Below are 18,872 nucleotides of genomic sequence, written 5' to 3'. Positions count from 1 at the left end.
CAAAATTTTCCTTTTAGTTTTCTTAATTTTCCTAAATATTAATTTTATAAATTTGGCACATTTTGTTTAAATACGCAGCGAAAATAACGGAAAAATAATATTTTGTATATCCTAGCAAAAAGTAGAGTTTAAAAATCATGAAAAATGATAAAATGCAGTTAATGCATAGGTATATTATTTGCCTTTTTCCCCCCAAAATCAAAATTCCTTTATCAAGGAGTGAGATTTTCCTGATTTGCCTTTAGAAGAGTCAAAATATTCGGACAATTTGGTTTGTAAATTTGAGAAGGAAAGGAGTGTTTATACATATAATTCTTGAAAACATGTCGAAAGCAATCAAGAAAATAGTCGAAGAAGCGAGAGATAATGCCTATACAGAACTAGATCTAGCTGACAGGGAGATTAAAAGTTTAAATAGTGTTCCTATTTTACGTAAGTTCTAAAATTTGCTATAGTATTCTTTGTTCCTTTTAATACTATAAATTGTATGTTTCTCTGTGTTCACTAGTTCACTGGGAAAGGGTCATCTGTTCCCCCGATATACATTGATTTCTTACTGTTTAGTTCAACTAAGGCAATTGACAAGACTCACGCTATCCCACAACAGATTAACAGGTACTGCAATCTACATTATACGGATTTATAGTTTATACCATTGACAGATGCCTTTAAATAAAATACCATGTATTAATTCTGTAATAATTCAATATAATATTTTCTTATTCTATGGTTACAACAGCTTCAACCTCTAATAATGGCCATTGAGATTTGTTTGTGGCTCTCATTAATGACAACCCTGTCTGTAAGAATATTAAGTGTTAGCTATTGAAGATTATTTTCTTTTAGCAATTCCTACGTCTATTGTTGACTTGTACAATTTGGAACATTTAAACCTTTTCAACAATTTCATTGAGGTGAGTGTGATAGATGAGAGAATAGAGTAGAATGGTTGTGTGAATAGAGCATTACAAATAGGGTTTTAAACATCAAGACTTTCAGGATGGTAGATATTAAGCGCAAGAATAGGATTAATTCTAGCACATAACATTCTATTGTGATAATTAGTCCACATATATTTTCATTTATTTTGTTAGGAGCTTCCAACATCAATAACGACACTATCAAAATTGAAATTTTTAAATGTTGGGTGAGCACCTTGTGTGTTATACTGGATTATCAGGGTTTGAAATAGCAGTTGATCAGTGATTGTCAGGGGTTTTTTTGAGTGGAAGGATGGTTGTTCATCTTGATCGAAAATCTTTGAGGATTGTCTGAAAAGGATATGCTGGTTTTTTTGCAATGAAATTAAATAAAATTAACATGAATCTGTCATTAAAAAACACATGAAAAGCCCTAGTTAGGTTGTACAATTTTGTAAGTCAGTTCTGGAAATTGCTCCTGATCAACCAGATTTTCATATGATTAGCAAAAAAGTTGTGATTGTCAATCACCATGTTCAAAAAGAACTTATTTTGGGTATTTAACAAAATTGTTAATGGTTTGAAAAAGTGCTTTCCTTTCTATGAAAAAAATGCCTACTAAAAAAGAAATTTAATTCTATACATTATAGTTGGGAAATGGTAGAAACTACAAGCTATGATTTTTTTGGCAAACTACCCAAAATAAATTATGCAAAATGCAGTCCGGTAAAATATGCCCTTACTTAGAATCACTTCCTTTTCAAAAATACTATAGTGTGTCTAGTCAAAAAGATGAAAACTTTATTATTTCTCCTTGGGAACATTCTCATATTATAACTAATTAAAATCAATAGGACATTCTATGTGGTTAAACAGTATGTCAAGTATTTGTTTGTTATTATTATCTTACATGTACATTTTACCCCTAAGTACAACAATGTTTCCTACTGCAGGGTGAACCGTTTGAGTACCTTACCTCGAGGTCTTGGTTCCTTGCCTTGTCTGGAAATTTTGGAATTAACATACAATAACCTCAATGAAAATTCTCTTCCTGCAAATTTCTTCCTCTTGGCAGGTATGTTGTGCACTTGGGGTTTTCAGTAAAACACAACCTAAGAAAAATATATTTACTCATTGAGTTCAACAAGTCCCTTTATAACGTCCTCTGTGCTGAACTACAGTAAGGAAACCTGCTATCCTGAACTCTCATATTATGTTGCACTGGAATATGTTTTTTTTCATTTAAATGCAGATAGTTTGCGAGCCCTGTATCTTGGTGACAACGACTTTGAGAAATTGCCAGCGGATTTTGGAAAACTTAAAAATCTACAAGTGGTAAGTTAGATAAGGTACAACAGATAGTAATTAGTAAATGGCGATGAAAATGTCAGAATATAGTAAAAAATACGTCCTGTTGCGCCCTTTCCACATGATTGTTAATGAGAAACAGTTGGTATATACTAATGATTCTTTTCCTCTTTTAGTTAAACCAAATTTTAACACGCAGAATATGAATAAATTTTCGTTTTTATCTTTTTGCCTTTATAGTTGGTTTTACGTGATAATGACCTGGTTGAATTACCAGAAGAACTTGGCGAACTCACAAATTTAAAGGAACTGCATCTTCAAAATAATCGTTTGACAGCTCTTCCACCATCATTAGGTAAAAAAGAGTTCCGTAATGGTGCATTTTTTGCATATGTATTTTTCTGTGCATTTTTCAAATTCTATCCGTCAACTCCAAACCGTCAACCGTGCTCTTCGTAATCGCAAGCACTCTTGTACTAAAAAGGTAACTTGCAACTTGGCGAAGCCCGTCATGTTTTCAAAGCTGAGGGAAATTCATGGATTCAAGCAATACAAGATCAGTTGGTACTTGGAAATACTCATGTCTTTGAGAGCCTCAAATCTGATGCATATAAACAGTAAGAAAGACTTTCATGTTCCACTTTTGAAAGGATTACAAAATCATTTAGTATAGTATAGTATCTAACTATCATATATTAACGAATTCAATAATCAATCATATATGTATTTTCAGGACATACAAGAGCCACGTTGATTCTGGCATTGCCCCACCACCAAAGAACGAGAAAGAGAAGACATTAAAACGAAGCAGAAAGAAGGCGCCTTGAATTGATTCTAAGTCAGCTAAAAGTGGAACCGAACTAAATTTTACATTATTTTATATGACTATGAGTATATTTTTGTAGAAATATCTTTAAATTGGGAATTGTAACATAGGTGAGAAAAATATTCACTTTATAGAATTTAAATGTTGTTTGTAAGAAATGTTAATGTATAAAAATATGCATATATAGCTATCGCACTGTTTTTGCGGGTGTGAATGACAATATCAGTATGTCTCTCATAAAATGTGTTGTGGTTTTATCAATTTTATACGAGTCCTGGCTTCAAAAGTAACGATTTGAGTTAAAACTCGTTAGCGGGATTACTTTTCATATCATAGCATTTGGATGACCAAAAAAGAATACACTTTAAAAGGCGCTGTTTGTACAATTATAGAATACCAGGTAGAGGATCAAGTTTAGAATATAGAACTGCATCGTTCTTTAAAAATAGTGTTTATTCTTTTTCGGTGAAAGTCCAATTCATGCATTAAAGTAACAATTGATATCATTGATGATATCGATATTTCGCTGATGACAATAATACATAATATAAACTGCAATGAGGAAACCATATGGAAATGACATTCATGCACGTTAATGTAATATTCGAATACACCGGACGGCACATTTTGCCTTTTGGAACCCTGTACCCGACTGAAAATACAGGCGAAAATCTTCGCTTACATCAGTTCTCAACTAAAATTGCATACAAAAGGAAAATTCTCGACTATATGCTAAGTGCTAACACTTTGCCCGACATGCGTTATGCTAACATTTCTCATATTCTTCAGTGTTCCCATGCAGGGACCCAGTCCTGCAGTGCAGTCGTTGTGGAACCCACTGATACGTCATAATATTTACACTATAGTGGATTATGTAAAGAAGAAAGAACAAACCGAAACAGCCCTGAGATACATGAATGAGAGAGGGGGTATCGATATTACTTTTACGTTAACCAATCACAAACGCCGATACGAGATATTGACCAATCGACATGTAGCAACGTTTTGCAGGGAGCTAGGGTGGGTGAACAAAAGTGGACACGCATTTTGTCTTTCTTTGCTAACTTGAAACTTACTAGGGTACTAAGGGTAAAAAATGGAAGAGCAAAATACACAACAACAAAACGTGGTTAGTTCCTTGTACTCTTTACTGGAGTCTGCCAAATTGTCCGATTACTATGACAGATTTCTGCAACAAGGTGGAGATGATATCGATCAGCTTTGCGAGGCAACAGAGAATGAGTTTAAAGAAATTACAAAAATGGTTGGTATGCATACAAAGCCATTGCATATCCGTAGACTACAGAAGGTTTTACTCGAGTATTGGGCAGAGAAATCGAAATTGGGCACCACAAAAGCCAGTTCTGTTACCCTTGGTGGTCCTTCATGGATAGAAACATGGAATACAGAACAGAGCTCCCAAATGAGAAGCAGTGGTTTAAGTCTTACAAACCCAACTACCACTACTATAAAAATAACCACAGGAAGCCCTGTTGAGAGTGCAGAGGTGCAAACCTCACCTGCAGCGACTAAAAGAGGAAGGCCACCTAAGGGACTGAAGAGGAATATGAAAACCGGAGTGTTTGAGTTGAAACTACCTGCAATGGAAGCTATAATAGATTGGGAAAATTTAGATGAAGAACGTAAACAGCTGATACGTGAACATTCAAAAATTTATGGCAGAGATGCAAAAAAGAGAAAGTGCTTAGATTTAAATAGCCATGAGCAAATAATCAATGAAGCAGCAGCTCAATTGTGTTTAAGAGACCCAACACTTCTAGTTAGAAGAGATGAACTTTTTACTCAGGCAAGGCGTATAGTTCGTGACAGTGGGTTTTCTTTCGTCCATGGTCATTCTCGTTCAAAGTTTGCTGGTGAATTGAGTGCAGCTGAAGCAATAGTAGATAAGGGTATGTAGATGTGTCCAATTATTTTGCTCATTTTCTTTAATCTTGGTGCCATTCCATCTTTGATAACCCCACCTCTATGCAAACCTTTCAATTTCTATGCAATTTCTTGACATTGACCCCATCATTAAATTAAATGATAGCTCTTCCATTGTTTCACAAAATTTTATTTACCTGCCAAATGATGCTCAATAATGCCAATATTATTGGGCTTTATAAACTCAAGATAAAAATAATTTTCTTTCACTACAGATGCATTCAGGTCTGCAGGAAACAGGTCCCTCCGTCAAGAAAGACTGAAGAATGTTAACACAATGATTGAAAAACATAGAGAAAGACAAGTCATGTTGATTAAGAAGAGGACAGAGTTAGAGAGCAATAAACAACCGGTATTGTTAATATTTTAAAGCTTAAAAAACTCTGACAAAAGGGACAATTGGTTTTTATTCAGTTATGGAAAAAATTTTCATGATGTGTGTCAGAGCAATACTATATTGCATTATTTAATTTATTATATTTTTTAATGCTTTAGACCAGTGATTTGCAACAGGAACTAAATAGTGTTACAAATAAATTAGAAGAACTGCAGACAGAGCAAAAGCAACTCCAAAAAAAGCAGCGTCGATCTGAGAGATATTTTCATAACAAGGATGCTCAAAAAAGATCATCACTAACAAGTATGACTTATATACAGACAATGATTGCAATGAAATAAAAGAACACATTTCACATCAGTGTTCTGAGACACCTGCTTAAAACAATACTTTTATCCTTAAAGAAGTATGAGATTAATAGAAATATATTTCATACCTTTAAGAGATAGTTTCTGTGATAATTTCAGGAATTGTAAATTGATTTCCATTCATTACATGACAGCGCGCTAACTCTCCACACACAGTTGATTACGCATCAGACATTTTACTTCAGAGTATTTATGATCATAATTATAATCATTTCCATATGCATGAGGTATCATCCACTCTTAGGATTCTGTAATTAATGCCAATTTCACCAGGTTAAGTGAGTTCACACCAGACTGTTGACTGTTCTTTTGTTTAGTGTGTGATACCAGTCAGGCAACAGAAACAGAAGTACCAATGCAGGAAGAAATGCAGCCAGAAAATGCAGAGGACCAGCACTCAGTTGTTGTGACAGGAATATTGCAACCTACAGGTTAGTGTCAGTCAATGAGATGATGATTTATAGAAAGAGACATATCACATATTAGATTCCTATTCATAGTGCATACAGTATATAGCAACATTTTAGTGGAAAAACCATGGTATGGTATTTATTATAAGTCCTATTTATTATGAATCTTTTTTGGTTCATATAAAATATTGTAAAATGTAGACTGCAGCTGCATGCAGGCTATTGGTATATAGGGGGCATGCATTCATATTTCTATATTCTGAGGAAAGTGTGTTGCTTAAGGTCCTCAATAAAATACCTAGTTTTAAAAATATGTATAGTGTCAAGTTTGCTCCCACCTCCTGTTGCAAAAATATTCATTTCATCTTACCAATCACAGTCCATTTACATTTAGATGATTCGAATACGCAACAAGATCATGGTTCATCCGACGATCCAAGCGGCAATCGCACGTTGTTTGCCATAATCCCACAACAACAGCTAACCGGTGAAGGGGCGACTTTAGATCAAAACACCATTAATAACCTCTTGAGCCTTGCAAATGAACAAGAAAAGTTGAATACGAGCCCAGGTTTGCTTTTTGTAGTTCACTAAGGATACACTAAAGTAATCTGTGACGAAATAGCAGCGCAATTGGTCCAAGCCTACGCCTATTAGATAACTAGGTCTTATGGTCATGAAACTAGGTCTTATGGTCATGAACAACAGTCTTTGTTCTTTTGTCCATATGTTTATGCAGTAAGAACTACGGTAAGAACAATGGACTATTTGCATAAAGAAGCAATCAGCCAATGGCATCATTCATTGGAATAACTCCACTGTGTATTGAAACATAAAATAGGAAATTTCATGATTTGTGTAAGGTGATGCCGTTTTACTATTAAATCCTAGCTCATAAATATGCTTTAAAGTTTGCCAGTGTTTTATGACCACATCTGTAGACTCCAATTCAAAGCAAGTTTAATACGGTAAAACAGTATTATAAAATAATATCGCTACGTGGGCAGAATTATAGTCATTTCAATAAGTTCAGAGTTAATCGTCCTACCACAAACCCCTTCTTGCCTCTTACATTCTTCTGTTGGGTTGCTGAGGACCAACCTCACAGAGGTGGCGAGCAGTCAATGCAACACCCACAATACGTACGTATGGTTGTTGCCTTTAATTCAGTTCTTTTCATCCTCTTCATTTAGCCTATCAGACTATCCTTGGACAGATCGGAATACAACCCAGTCAAATCACACCACAACTGATCTCTCAAATCATGTCCACGAGCACAGCAGAGCAACCCACCATGAGACAAGACCAACAGCAATATGTGACACAGCAACCTGACATGACTGTTGTTGAACAGCTTGCAACGACCACGACACCCACCGAGCTCATTTCTTCGGATTCAAATGCCACGCATACTGTCGTGGCCTCACTTCAGGATCAGTTTGTTCAGCCACCGGATTATACATAAATAACTGTGAAACAACAGAGACTGTATATACTGGAATATTTCTATTCCGTTCCGTAAGACTATATTCTAGGGGTGCATGTATGGTAAGTATATACAATGTATATATGTAAAGGAACTATCAAGTGTTCAGGTATAACTAGCTAGCCCTAGTAAAACGAGTAATATATTATTCCAACTATTGACGACATTTTAACAATGACAATGTACTTTACAGGGTGTATAAAAAAACTACAACCCACTTCATATTCATATATGTTCGCTTCTATTCAATAGCAAAAGATCGTAGGCCCCTGGGAATTATTGAAGTAGCGCTTTTTTTTATACACCCTGGAGAGCCAGGAATATATGCGACATCACAGTTAAATTGAGAGCATCGTAATTTAATTTGTTTCGAAATGTAAAAATCTGAAAATTATATTTTTATTACGCGGCACAAACAAAAAATAACTATTTTCATTTCAAAAATGGTTATTTTTACTGCACGTAATGTGTATAAGTATAATTAGTATATATTAAATTTAGTAGCTATATAGTAATTATTAAATATAAAAACCTATCTATATACCTTTATCTTCCACATTTCACATTCCACGATGCTCTTTTTAGCTGTAGTGTCTATAGCAGGACACCTATATCCATGGTCGTAATATAGGTTAAATATCTCCCCCGTTTTATGCAATATTTCCTTCACTCTCGTGGCACATTTTGGTTTGCATGCACACCCGTTTGTGCAGCTTTGTTAACCATACACGTCGTTAGCCAGTGGTTGTCAGGAAGCTAATTGCACGCAGTTGAACGGTCACAGAGTACTGTAGCTAATTACCGTTGCCTCGTTTTTTTGTGGTATACGGGTTTATTACAGAGGAGGCTGCTAACCCTTTAGAAACGGCAGCAGTTTTGGAGTACGACATTCAGAATGGAAAAAAAAATTAATAGACATTAATTGACCACTAACTGCGCATCCTATTTTATGACTTGAAGTTTGCTCAAGTCAGGTCTAAATTAGTATTTGTAAATACTGTAATTTTTTGTGTTTATTTTAACAATTGTGTTGATGTTATTTCTGTTTGGACTGTTTTATTACGAATTAAAAAATTTAAGAATAAATGGACGTATTATTACTTTTATTTTTACGTTTTAGCCATAGCTACAAAAAGTGCCTGTATATATATTGTTCTATAATTATTATGAAAGTTAAAAGAAACTCGAATTAGCTATTGGTGAACTGGTATTTTTCATCGCCTCGAAAAACCTGACAAATGATTGAATATAGACAGAGAAAAATAGTCACAGAAAAATTGCTTGTGAGTGCTCATACATGCAAGTGCGATTATATAGCATTAAGTTAAAGCGTGAGAATGCCAAAAATAGGCAGCTAGAAAACGTAGTTATACGTGCGGTGTAAAGTCTAGTTTCCCAGTTTCACAAATGTTTTATATTCCAACAAGTGATTTCTGGATTTCAGGAAAATCTATGTAGAAATTCTAAAAGTGAAAAGAACATTACGTTTCTCTATGTTTTACGATTGGCCAGTCTCAGGGTCCTGAGCCTGAGGCAGTTGTTCCCAAAATAGCCCATTTTTTTGTCAAAATGAAAAGTAAGGATTCGAACATTCTTGTTGAGATTTGAAAAGTCTGCATGAAGCTAGAAACTATCGCTTACAGCTGAGGAAATATAAAAAATGCTGCATATGATAATACCTTGTATAATTCGGTGCATTGATGGATACTGCTGGTACAACACATTTCACGGATAGAATGCATACTGAGCTGAGGGCCACCAATGTCTACGGAATATAAATGTCTTTTCAGAAATGATAGAGGAAATAAAATGTTGTATAAGTTTAATCCTGCGTGCATGGGTGGGCTCTGAGCAATATAAAGGAAACACGTTTACAAAAAAAGAATCAAACTCTACGAACCTACTGTGCTAATCCCGAGCTTGGCTGATAAAATAGGTCCAATTGTTGATCCACAAGGGCTGTCATTTCGTACAGCAAATTCCTGAAAGAGTTGTTAATTAGGGAACTGGTTAAAATGCTGTTGATTGCAATCTTTATATAGGCAGAAAGAGCCTGGGTTTTCTCAGTCTGCTGTACTCGTGGACTACAACTAGAAAAAACAGGTCAAATTTTTCCAGAAATTATAAAACAACAACGCCTAACATTGCAAACTTACCTGAAGAGGTATGTCGTGTTTTTCTGCCACTATGCGTAACACACTTGCCGTGACAGCCGTGGTCGCGTATTTTTGATTCGCATTGTATTTTATCACTGGACCCTGAAACGTCGATGCAAAGTTTTCTATTATATTTGCTTGCATATAGCTGAAGGGATGAAAAATGACGGGTGATGATGTTTTTGCCATTACGTCTCTGCCTAGCACGCCAGAGGTAATTCTTGATTAAGTTTTAAAAAATGCATAGTTTATATCACTTACTTGATGTAAAGCTGGTTTCAAATTGGATTCGTGTTTTTTACTGAAACGAAAAACAAAATTGGCAGGTTAGAGCGATCGCGCAACAGCACCAAGTTCCTGTGCCATTTGGCAATAGTAAAATGATGGAGGGATGCTATTTTGCATAAAAAAGGTTTCACAAAAAATTTCAAGTGTTGTTATATCACATGAATTTATGGTTTCCCTTTGACGAGTATATCGTTAACGCTCCGCATGCCGTATACTTTTTAAACAAAATTATCTGCGGACAGGAAGATATGCATGGTAATTAAGGAAGGAAGGAACTGTCTTTAACAGAAAGCTTTACTTTGCAGACACGTGTGTGTCGAAGGTAGGCAACCCTTAATCTATTGATGTGACATGGTCCAGTCACATCATGCAGTGATCGTAAATATAGAAATTTAGAGAACATGCAGTGATCGTAAATATAAAAATATAGAGAACGACTTTACACTCAGTAAAGAAATATAATATATATATATATATCCTTCTGTGAAAGGAGATTCCAACCACTTTTTCTCTACATCCATACATTACAAGTTCTCTTCATCCTATGTTTATAGGATTGTGCAGTGTATTATGTAATTATATAGTTTTCCATTACTTATATACGACTGGTCGAATGAATGTTATAAACAATCATGAATATCTATATACGACTCTAAATGTACTTGTCGTATTAAGTATGGAGGTTAATATGGAGGTTTAAGTGTTATATTATAATAACTATCTCCATCCAAGAGCATTAAGTAGTATTTCATGATATTGTTAATGCAACGATCACTTTCTTCGGCTGCGCACATCGATTCTTCGGCTGCGTATAAGATCTCAGAGGCATCAGTCCGAGATTCCACTTTTGACTGCATCTCCTCATAGTTTAATCTTCAATCTCACAATGGCTATGAAAACGCGACAAGGGATCGACACTACGTGCTGATGCGTGGAGATTATTCGTTCTCATTCGTCTTAAAACTCTCGGTAACAATCGTATAAGCGCCATTTTGAAGTGCCTGCTTCGGAACACGTAGAGAAATGGATCAATGCACGAATTGAAAAATTGAAATGACAGAACCCAAGCATAAACTCTTTCTGAGACCACGGTGTATTTTGGTTCGCTGTTCAAGGAAAATCTAAAATCGTAACCCAGGATTAGTAGATACGTGAGGAAATAGAAGAAGACTAATAGGAATGTGTTAGCGGTACTCCTCCACACGGGTACACGCGTCTTCATCTGTGTGTTCCGTGTGCTTGTTGTGGTTGAACCCATCGCTCGTATCTTTTGCCGCTGTTTCCTGGCAGCCATGTAAACGACCAGGTACAGGACGAGAACTATTACCAAGCTGGAAATCATGTATACCCGGAGAGCAAACTCCGAACATTCTGGCGTGTCTTTTTGTAGCGAGGTGAAGAAAGCCATGGAGAAGGATAGAGGCATTATCCACGACATGAAGATGGCTTGAAACGTTCTACGTTTGGTCACAAACGCTCTGTAACGTAATGAATATGAGACCGCGATGAATCTATCGACGGTGATGGCCAAAATGGCATTTCCATTGGAGAACACATGGAACAGGCACAGAGCATGGTAGTAAAATCTCACAGTCTCGCCAAGACTGTCCTGAAGTAGAGCATAGATATGGAATGGAAAGAAAACGGCGCATGTTAACAGATCAGAAAAGCCAAGATTGAAAATTAATAGGTTTGAAGGCACTCGATTCAGTCGTTTCGTAAAGGCAATGGTCACTAAACCTAATGAATTTGCAGTAAACCCAATGATACATTGCGATAATGATATCAGGAGTAAAAAGTACAGCTCAAGTTGACGGAAATCTTGTTTAATCATTCCATCTTCCAACGATGATTTTCCTGTCATTTTCAACCAAATTCCTTTGTTCAGAAATTGCTCTCATGCATGTACGATCGAATAAAGAACAATTCAGGCTTGTTCGTTCCAAACTGATCAGGGCTAAATAAACATGTACGACCTCTGACAAAGAATATTTAATATCGTGATCTGCGAATTTGCCTTCAAAAGTAAATAAAACAGTACTTTAAGTAAATATTATAAATGTAAAACAAAAATAATAAAGGAAGCAAAAAAACTATAAACAATAAACAGCGTGCACTTGGGCAGTTATACATAAAGCTTAGTTTTAAGTCATACTTTGGATCAGATATGCGCTTTACATTTTATAAAACATCATTAGTCTGCATTTATATACCAATGACAAATCAATGACAAATGAGGTTTAAACCCGAATTTTTACAAAAAGTTAATCAATTATAAAAATTATATATTCCTAATAATGCCACGCAATCTGGTCGACGTGTTAAAATATATCTTATAATTGACAGGATGAAAGTAATTGGAATAAATGTTCTAAAACAAGTCACAATTTTAAAAAAACACAAAAAGTCGCTATTTTCTATTAACATGCATGCAGTAGCCTATTATGAAGCGCGGGAAAGTATCGATTGATCAATGCTCCACTTTTAATACATAGTAGACGAGATGCCTAGCTGCGGGCTTTTGGTTAGGACATCCAAAAAAGCCTACTGACTGTATACCAGCTGTACGAAGTATGTCGATGTCAAACTGCAGATGAAATTAAAAAAAATGAAGTCGGATAGTTCGGATACATGGCTAGCCATTAAACCTAAAGAAATGTTGACACCTCTATTCTGTACAATTGGCGCGGTATAGCCTATCACAATCGTACGTGAATGCAAGAATAAAGGACGCCTTTTCACACATACATGGACGTGGACGGCCATGTAAGACAAATTGGACAATTTTTTTCATTATGAAAAACTGCAAACTTGTAGTGGGTTATAATTGTGCCTACATGTGTGTAGGAGCTTCCGGGAGCATTTTGTAATTAAAATACATAACACCTCTTTCGGTAAAATTTTGAGGAAGCGTACTTTTACAGAATTCCGCTTGTAAATAATTTATAACTTATTCGACAATTCATACTATATTTTAGTATACAATATAAGCAGGCTTTACTCGAAACTTTATTATACAATTAAAATGACATAATGTGATATGACTTTGCCATGCAGTATGCACATACAGCAGGTGATTAGAATAACCTTGCCATCAGTATGCAATATAGTTGATTAACAATCACAAGGGTGACCTTGTCCGCAACGTTACACGATAGGTAATTGAACGTGCATGGGGAAGATATTGTGGAAGATACGTTGTGAAGTATCACCAAGATTTAAAGACAGTTTTGAATTACTGCGGCATTAGGTATAAGGTGTTTCACCTTTGACACAAAAACTTCTTTCATGAGGCAAAATATTGTAGTTTTTTACAAAATCGTAAATTTTTAATCTTAAATCCTAAGATTTTTCAATCGGGAGATCGAGTTTGTCTCGACGTAGTTTGAACAGAAAGAGCACAAAGACTATACGATGTCGCACCGTTTAAAAAACTCCCGCCATTTTCATTTTTAACTCCACAGGTGAAGAAAAACGGGGATACATGCATGCTGTAACACAACCGATGTTCAAACATTCCTAAGCGACGGTTAGAATTCACAGATTCAGCTAAGATTTTATCAAAGCCCATACTATGTCACAAATTACATCATGTACCCACGCGTACCCAAGGTTACATTACATATATTCACACTTCATGTGAGAAGTTCTTCACGCGATTATATCCTAAACACAATCAGAAAAACGTATGCCTATAGGTTCTGAAAATTCAAACCAAAGACTTACGAATAGTTAGGATGACAGGCGTGTGCTTGATCTGCACTGACAAGAAAGGAGCTTGCAAGACTTCTTTCATAACACGTCAGGTCATCACCTAAAACAAAAACACACAAGAAAATATCTAAAATGAGTCATGGAGGGAATGGAATAATAAGCATTTGCATCGCATCAAACACGTGTTTTCGGACTATAGTTTCTTCAAGATATTGACTTGTGGTGGATCATACCCGTAGCTCATACTGTACATCGCAGGCCCTTCGTTGAGGACAGTACAGTGCAATCAATCGATATACATCAGTAGTTGTGAAGACGAATGCAGTGCAATCAATACGGACCAATGGTTCCAATATGGACCAATTAGTTAGTAAGTAGTGCATGACGGGACTGACTTGTTTGTAATCAAAGCGATTGGGACGAGGTTGAATTTATCAAGTAACTTACTGCTTGGCGAAGAAAGTCGTCTAAGGACTAATTCTGTCCAATTGGAAAATGCACCTTGAGCACTTCGAGAACCAATCTGATAACATCATAAGTACAATTTTAGTAAGTTCATTCTACAATCACTGATGTATATACTTAACAACGTATATTCTTTTTCTCCTTCTGGCATCCATCTCGTATGTAATTTTTTATGGCAGTCACTCCACCCACGCAACACGAAGTGATCGTTCACTACGTTCATTATTATTCATTTCATACACTCACTTTGTTTATTCACTTCGCTCATTTACTACTTTATCCACTTTATAAACTCACTTTCATCATTCATCACTCCGTTCATTCACTTCGCATACTTATTTTATTAATTTACTTCGTTCATTCACTTCATATACTCATTTTAGTCATTCACATCGTTCATTCACTTCGTACACTCATTTTATTTATTTACTTCGTTCATTCACTTCATACATTAATTTTAATCATTCACTTCGTTCATTCACTTCATGTACTCATTTTAGTCATTCACTTCGTTCATTCACTACGTACACTCACTTTGTTCATTTACATTCATAGAGTAAACCTACCTCTTCATTGTCATAAAGAACAGCCATACGGATATTTGTGTCAGTAGAAAATGATGAATCCAGAGAACCAATTAAACCCTGTAACAGGCGAAAAAAACTGATTAATAAAAAATAAACTATAAAGCAGGCTAAGCGATTAATCAGACTCGATTAGCTATGCTATTTTTGATTACCTGTGCCAAATACATGCTTTATATTTCAATATAATATTGTAAATAACAGTGATGGTGTACGCATGAGGTGCATTAAATTATTATTGTTGTTGTTGTTGTTGTTGTTGACAAAATCAAATAATTTAAAATCAAATGAATCTTAGATCAAGAAAATTAGAAGTTAAATGAATTGCCTATACATACAATAAACTAAGCTGTGTGCACAAGAGCGTCGTTTTCGAGCGATTTCAAAACCGTTTTTGTCTATTTTATTGTTTAGACACCCTGTCCACAGTAGCCTAAAAACTATACCCAGCGGGAGTGGTGTAATTGAGAAACACTATCGTCTTAACTTTGTAGTAGAAACTGGACCTGGCTTAGGAGTTTGAAATGTTACTACGTGCAACAGAGCGTATAAATGTAGGATGAGAATAATACATTTTACCTGGATAGAAGCATAGGCATTAACAAGGTTATCTAGTCTTGGTGAGAAGATGAACTCTGACATCGCTCCACCTAAGGTCTATCATTAACAAGAGAAGATCTCAGAGATCTGGTGGTAATACCAATGAAGAACTTGTGCTACAATAAAATGTGACTATATGTGTTTTTGTTTAATATGAGTATGCGTAATAGAGTTCCAGGTTTGAATGAGGTTTTAGAGTTCACGATGTCGCGTGTTTTGGAGCGAAGTTTTGTACTTGTAAAAATTGTATAATATACTTACAGCAGGTTGAGTATCGGCAAGACACAGTTCAAAGTCAACAATATCCCCACATTCACACGACATTTCTTCACATAACATTTGAATAAGAAGTGGTTGGTGTCGGTGAGAGTTGGTCTAAATGGAATGAACGGTGCAGAAAATGTAAGTATTCACTATAAGCAGATAACTTTGTACTCGTTGTCGAAGAGAAATTTTGCGGTTGGCTTATTTTTATTTTCCTTTATGATTTGTTAAATTAAGTCGGTAAAACAAAGTCTTCCTATATATAGCTACTTTTGAAAAAACTAATGCATCGCCATGGGCAGGATCCTAAGCTGATGCATAGAAAGTTGTAATAGTTGGCTGTTGCAGATAGTAAAAGTTTGAGGGAAAAATTCGGAAACCATGTAATGTAGCTTTTGCAAGGGATCCATGGACTTTAGTTTCCAAAATCAGTCATACATACTATCTTGCACTGGTTATTGTCATTTGCCTGTTCATCTTTTTGTTCTTCATTTGAACACAGTAACTGTTTCGCAGCCTGAGTAGCTAAGACTGGAACTCTGCAGAAAACATGTTTGTATGTTTTAAACTATGTTTTAAACTCAAGCAGCCACAAGAAAAAGAATACGGGAAAAAAGTTTTAATAACATGCAATAAAATTAACGTTTGTTGCATGTTATTTAATTAGCATTTCGTTTGCCCCTGCTATAGCACCTGAAAGCACCTGAATGGATTTTTCTAATTATTCTTATGAGTAATAACATGTACTCCTAACAATTACTCGTGACAAAATATATTGTTCCGTGGTAACATACGTGTGGTTTTCCAAGTTGGGCGAGAACTTATCATTAATATCTCTCTGCAAATGTATGGCCAAATGTGGGACTCGTAGTATGGGTTTCTTGATATTAACTAACTTGTGTTGTAGCTTGCCTTCTTTCTATAGAATTAAAGTTTGTTGCAATACTCATTTGTTCTGAACCACACAAGGTGCTCTTCGATATATGGCTAAAAACAACACACTCTCTTGGGATGCTGCATGAGTACCTTAATGATAACCCGTCCAGCTACAGTTAAGTCTCGATCAAACCAAGTGTTCCAAATCCCACCACCATAACATTCAACCCCTACTTGTAGGTAGCCATGTTTCTCAATTTTTGAAACTGGTTTTACCTATGTCAATATATAAATTTTGAAAGTTTAATTTGCATGAAATTCTGGCTGCTACCTCCCTAGTTTTTTATTTCCATTCTGTTATATCTTCGGATTACAGACCACCAACAAGATGCAAAGTATGAGATTAAATATGCTCACCTTGAGACAAGGACTATCAGTATGAGCACCAACAATACTAAAACCATTCCCAGGAGAATAAGCACCACCAACAGCAAATGCAATTATACTTGATTGGTTCTTTGTAATGAAATACTAGAGAATGAAGGACATATAAGTAAGGATATTATCAATGGCAAGGAATAATATTGTTACAATAAAAAATGCTAAATTATTCTTGCTTTCTTTATGACAATATTTATTTAATGATACGGCATTTAATAGGTTATCTATATACTATATACTGTATTATGGTAAATTTTGCATCAAATTTTCACGAAGATATTTCGCATTTTTCCCCCCTGCATGGCTTTCATACATCATTTTAAAATAAAATAAAAACAAAATTCACCTTTCCTCCTGTTTTTATTTCCCATGGACATTTTTCATCCAATTCAATAAAGTTTTGAGCACCAAGTAACTTCTGGCACTCTTTCACAGCTAAGAAAATTAAAAATAACATTTTTGGACTGAACCTTGCTGAAGATTTTATGCAGTTAAATTCAATGCACCCAGGAGCTACAATTGCAAAATGAAATCTCTCATCTCAAAAGGACTATTTTTTTTCTCAAATAAAACACTTTGCCAGAAAATACCGTGGTCATTTTGCAACATAAACCAAATTGTAAGGCTGAAAAATGAAGAACTAAATTGGATTGGTAACATTTTAAAATCAGGAAGTGCTACCCAAACATTCTATAATCAGAAAATTCCACAATTTGTCACATATTTTGTGGTTACAAGCTTTAGTACAATGTAAGTGCATACATGTACCTACCATGAAATGGTGAAGGTGATCTGTCAACAAACTGTATGAACTGCTCTGCTGCCTCTTTGTGTATCTGGTGAAAAGAATAATAAACAAATTCTTCATATCCTTTTTGTAGCTTGTGAACTAATTGAGTCTAATTCAGCAAATATAAACCTGCAGTTTCCTGGCATCACTGACAGTGAAATACAAAATCATTGCAAATTTGCTAGCAGTATAGGTTTGGTTTTAATACTATGCTTACAGTCAATCTTCCATTTTTGGCCATGACTGATAAAATAATTACATGTATCTTGTGAAATAATTTTATTTTTAACAAACGATAGATGTCCAAAAACTCTAAAAGGCTTGTTGTATACACTGTAATGAAAAAAGAAGAGTTAGAAGACAGTATTATAGAATATAACAACTACCTTGCTCATCACGTTTAGGTTTTGAAAAATCAAAGGTGAACGAAAAGGAGAAGTGCAACGTCTAAAAATCGTAATACGAACAGAACGAAACTGAAACCGAACCATTCAAAGGAAAAAAAACAAGATTCTACGAATGATCGATCAATCAATCGAATGCAATCATTGCAACACTGAGGAGCAACACTTCATGTAAGGATTATGATGAGGCATTACATTCATGGAAGTATTTACTAAAAGTACTATCATTCTAATTTTTTACACCATCAAATGTTTATATCAAACATTCTATTCAAATATTTCGCCAGCAGATTATCCTTTTAACAAAGGATTCTTGTGAATCATCATGACAATTTTGTTAGCCTGTTGTCAGAAAATGATGTTAACCTGTGTCAAATTACTATTCCATATTGTCCATGACAACACTATTTTGTGAATTTAAATAAAATTTTCCATATTTCATGCTTAAGCACTTTCTGTGATACTGGCACACTATTTGTCTACAAATGATAAAGTAGATATTGTTTAAGGGCTTCTGGAATGGGTAGATTTTGTACTTCGTGTGGTGCACACAAGCTGATTATCTTAGTTCTGCAAAAATGCTTCAATGTAAAATGCATTCTAGGCAGCAACCACACAGAAACAGCATCACATGAATGTCCAACTGCTAGATATTCACAGGACTTTGAGAAACACAAACTTGTTTTTACAG

General features: G+C 35.2%; 4 protein-coding genes across 5 annotated transcripts; 2 read left to right on the top strand and 2 right to left on the bottom strand.

Annotated features, from left to right (window-relative positions):
* The first annotated feature begins 254 nt into the window (after window positions 1-254).
* LOC114516361 (ras suppressor protein 1-like) lies at window positions 255-3,295 on the top strand. Its single transcript, XM_028535815.1, has 9 exons — window positions 255-432; window positions 565-615; window positions 847-914; window positions 1,095-1,147; window positions 1,874-1,995; window positions 2,173-2,255; window positions 2,469-2,583; window positions 2,713-2,845; window positions 2,962-3,295. Exons 1-9 carry the CDS (start codon window positions 324-326, stop codon window positions 3,053-3,055), a joined length of 828 nt encoding a protein of 275 aa, XP_028391616.1. The 5' UTR covers window positions 255-323; the 3' UTR covers window positions 3,056-3,295.
* Window positions 3,296-3,953: 658 nt separating this feature from the next.
* On the top strand, window positions 3,954-8,003 carry LOC114522171 (NGFI-A-binding protein 1-like). The gene is made up of 6 exons (XM_028542805.1): window positions 3,954-4,964; window positions 5,214-5,350; window positions 5,494-5,638; window positions 6,021-6,134; window positions 6,508-6,684; window positions 7,307-8,003. Exons 1-6 carry the CDS (start codon window positions 4,151-4,153, stop codon window positions 7,576-7,578), a joined length of 1,659 nt encoding a protein of 552 aa, XP_028398606.1. The 5' UTR covers window positions 3,954-4,150; the 3' UTR covers window positions 7,579-8,003.
* Window positions 8,004-8,678: 675 nt separating this feature from the next.
* Window positions 8,679-18,653, bottom strand: LOC114517319 (aspartyl aminopeptidase-like). 2 transcript variants are annotated; one of them, XM_028537117.1, is made up of 17 exons: window positions 18,164-18,653; window positions 17,760-17,823; window positions 17,334-17,422; window positions 16,964-17,077; window positions 16,697-16,822; window positions 16,465-16,589; window positions 16,140-16,209; window positions 15,668-15,781; window positions 15,386-15,463; window positions 14,789-14,866; window positions 14,205-14,280; window positions 13,770-13,857; window positions 10,017-10,056; window positions 9,756-9,857; window positions 9,500-9,581; window positions 9,279-9,364; window positions 8,679-9,062 (listed from the first exon to the last, which is right to left on the bottom strand). In XM_028537117.1, exons 1-17 carry the CDS (start codon window positions 18,266-18,268, stop codon window positions 9,012-9,014), a joined length of 1,488 nt encoding a protein of 495 aa, XP_028392918.1. In that variant the 5' UTR covers window positions 18,269-18,653; the 3' UTR covers window positions 8,679-9,011. The 2 variants fall into 2 exon arrangements, with proteins under 2 accessions (XP_028392918.1, XP_028392843.1); XM_028537042.1 differs by having other exon boundaries at window positions 8,680-9,062; window positions 16,113-16,209.
* LOC114517462 (alpha-1B adrenergic receptor-like) lies at window positions 10,829-13,074 on the bottom strand. Its single transcript, XM_028537233.1, has one exon. The coding sequence runs from the start codon at window positions 11,905-11,907 to the stop codon at window positions 10,912-10,914; it is 996 nt and encodes a 331-aa protein (XP_028393034.1). The 5' UTR covers window positions 11,908-13,074; the 3' UTR covers window positions 10,829-10,911.
* Window positions 18,654-18,872: the final 219 nt, after the last annotated feature.

This window comes from Dendronephthya gigantea, unplaced genomic scaffold, assembly GCF_004324835.1.
Source record: "Dendronephthya gigantea isolate DGI-Jeju-01 unplaced genomic scaffold, DenGig_1.0 000000F, whole genome shotgun sequence".
In the NCBI taxonomy this organism is placed as follows: Eukaryota; Metazoa; Cnidaria; class Anthozoa; order Malacalcyonacea; family Nephtheidae; genus Dendronephthya; species Dendronephthya gigantea.
The sequence above is the reverse complement of the archived record's forward strand: the minus strand, read 5'-3'. Positions and strand labels throughout refer to the sequence as shown.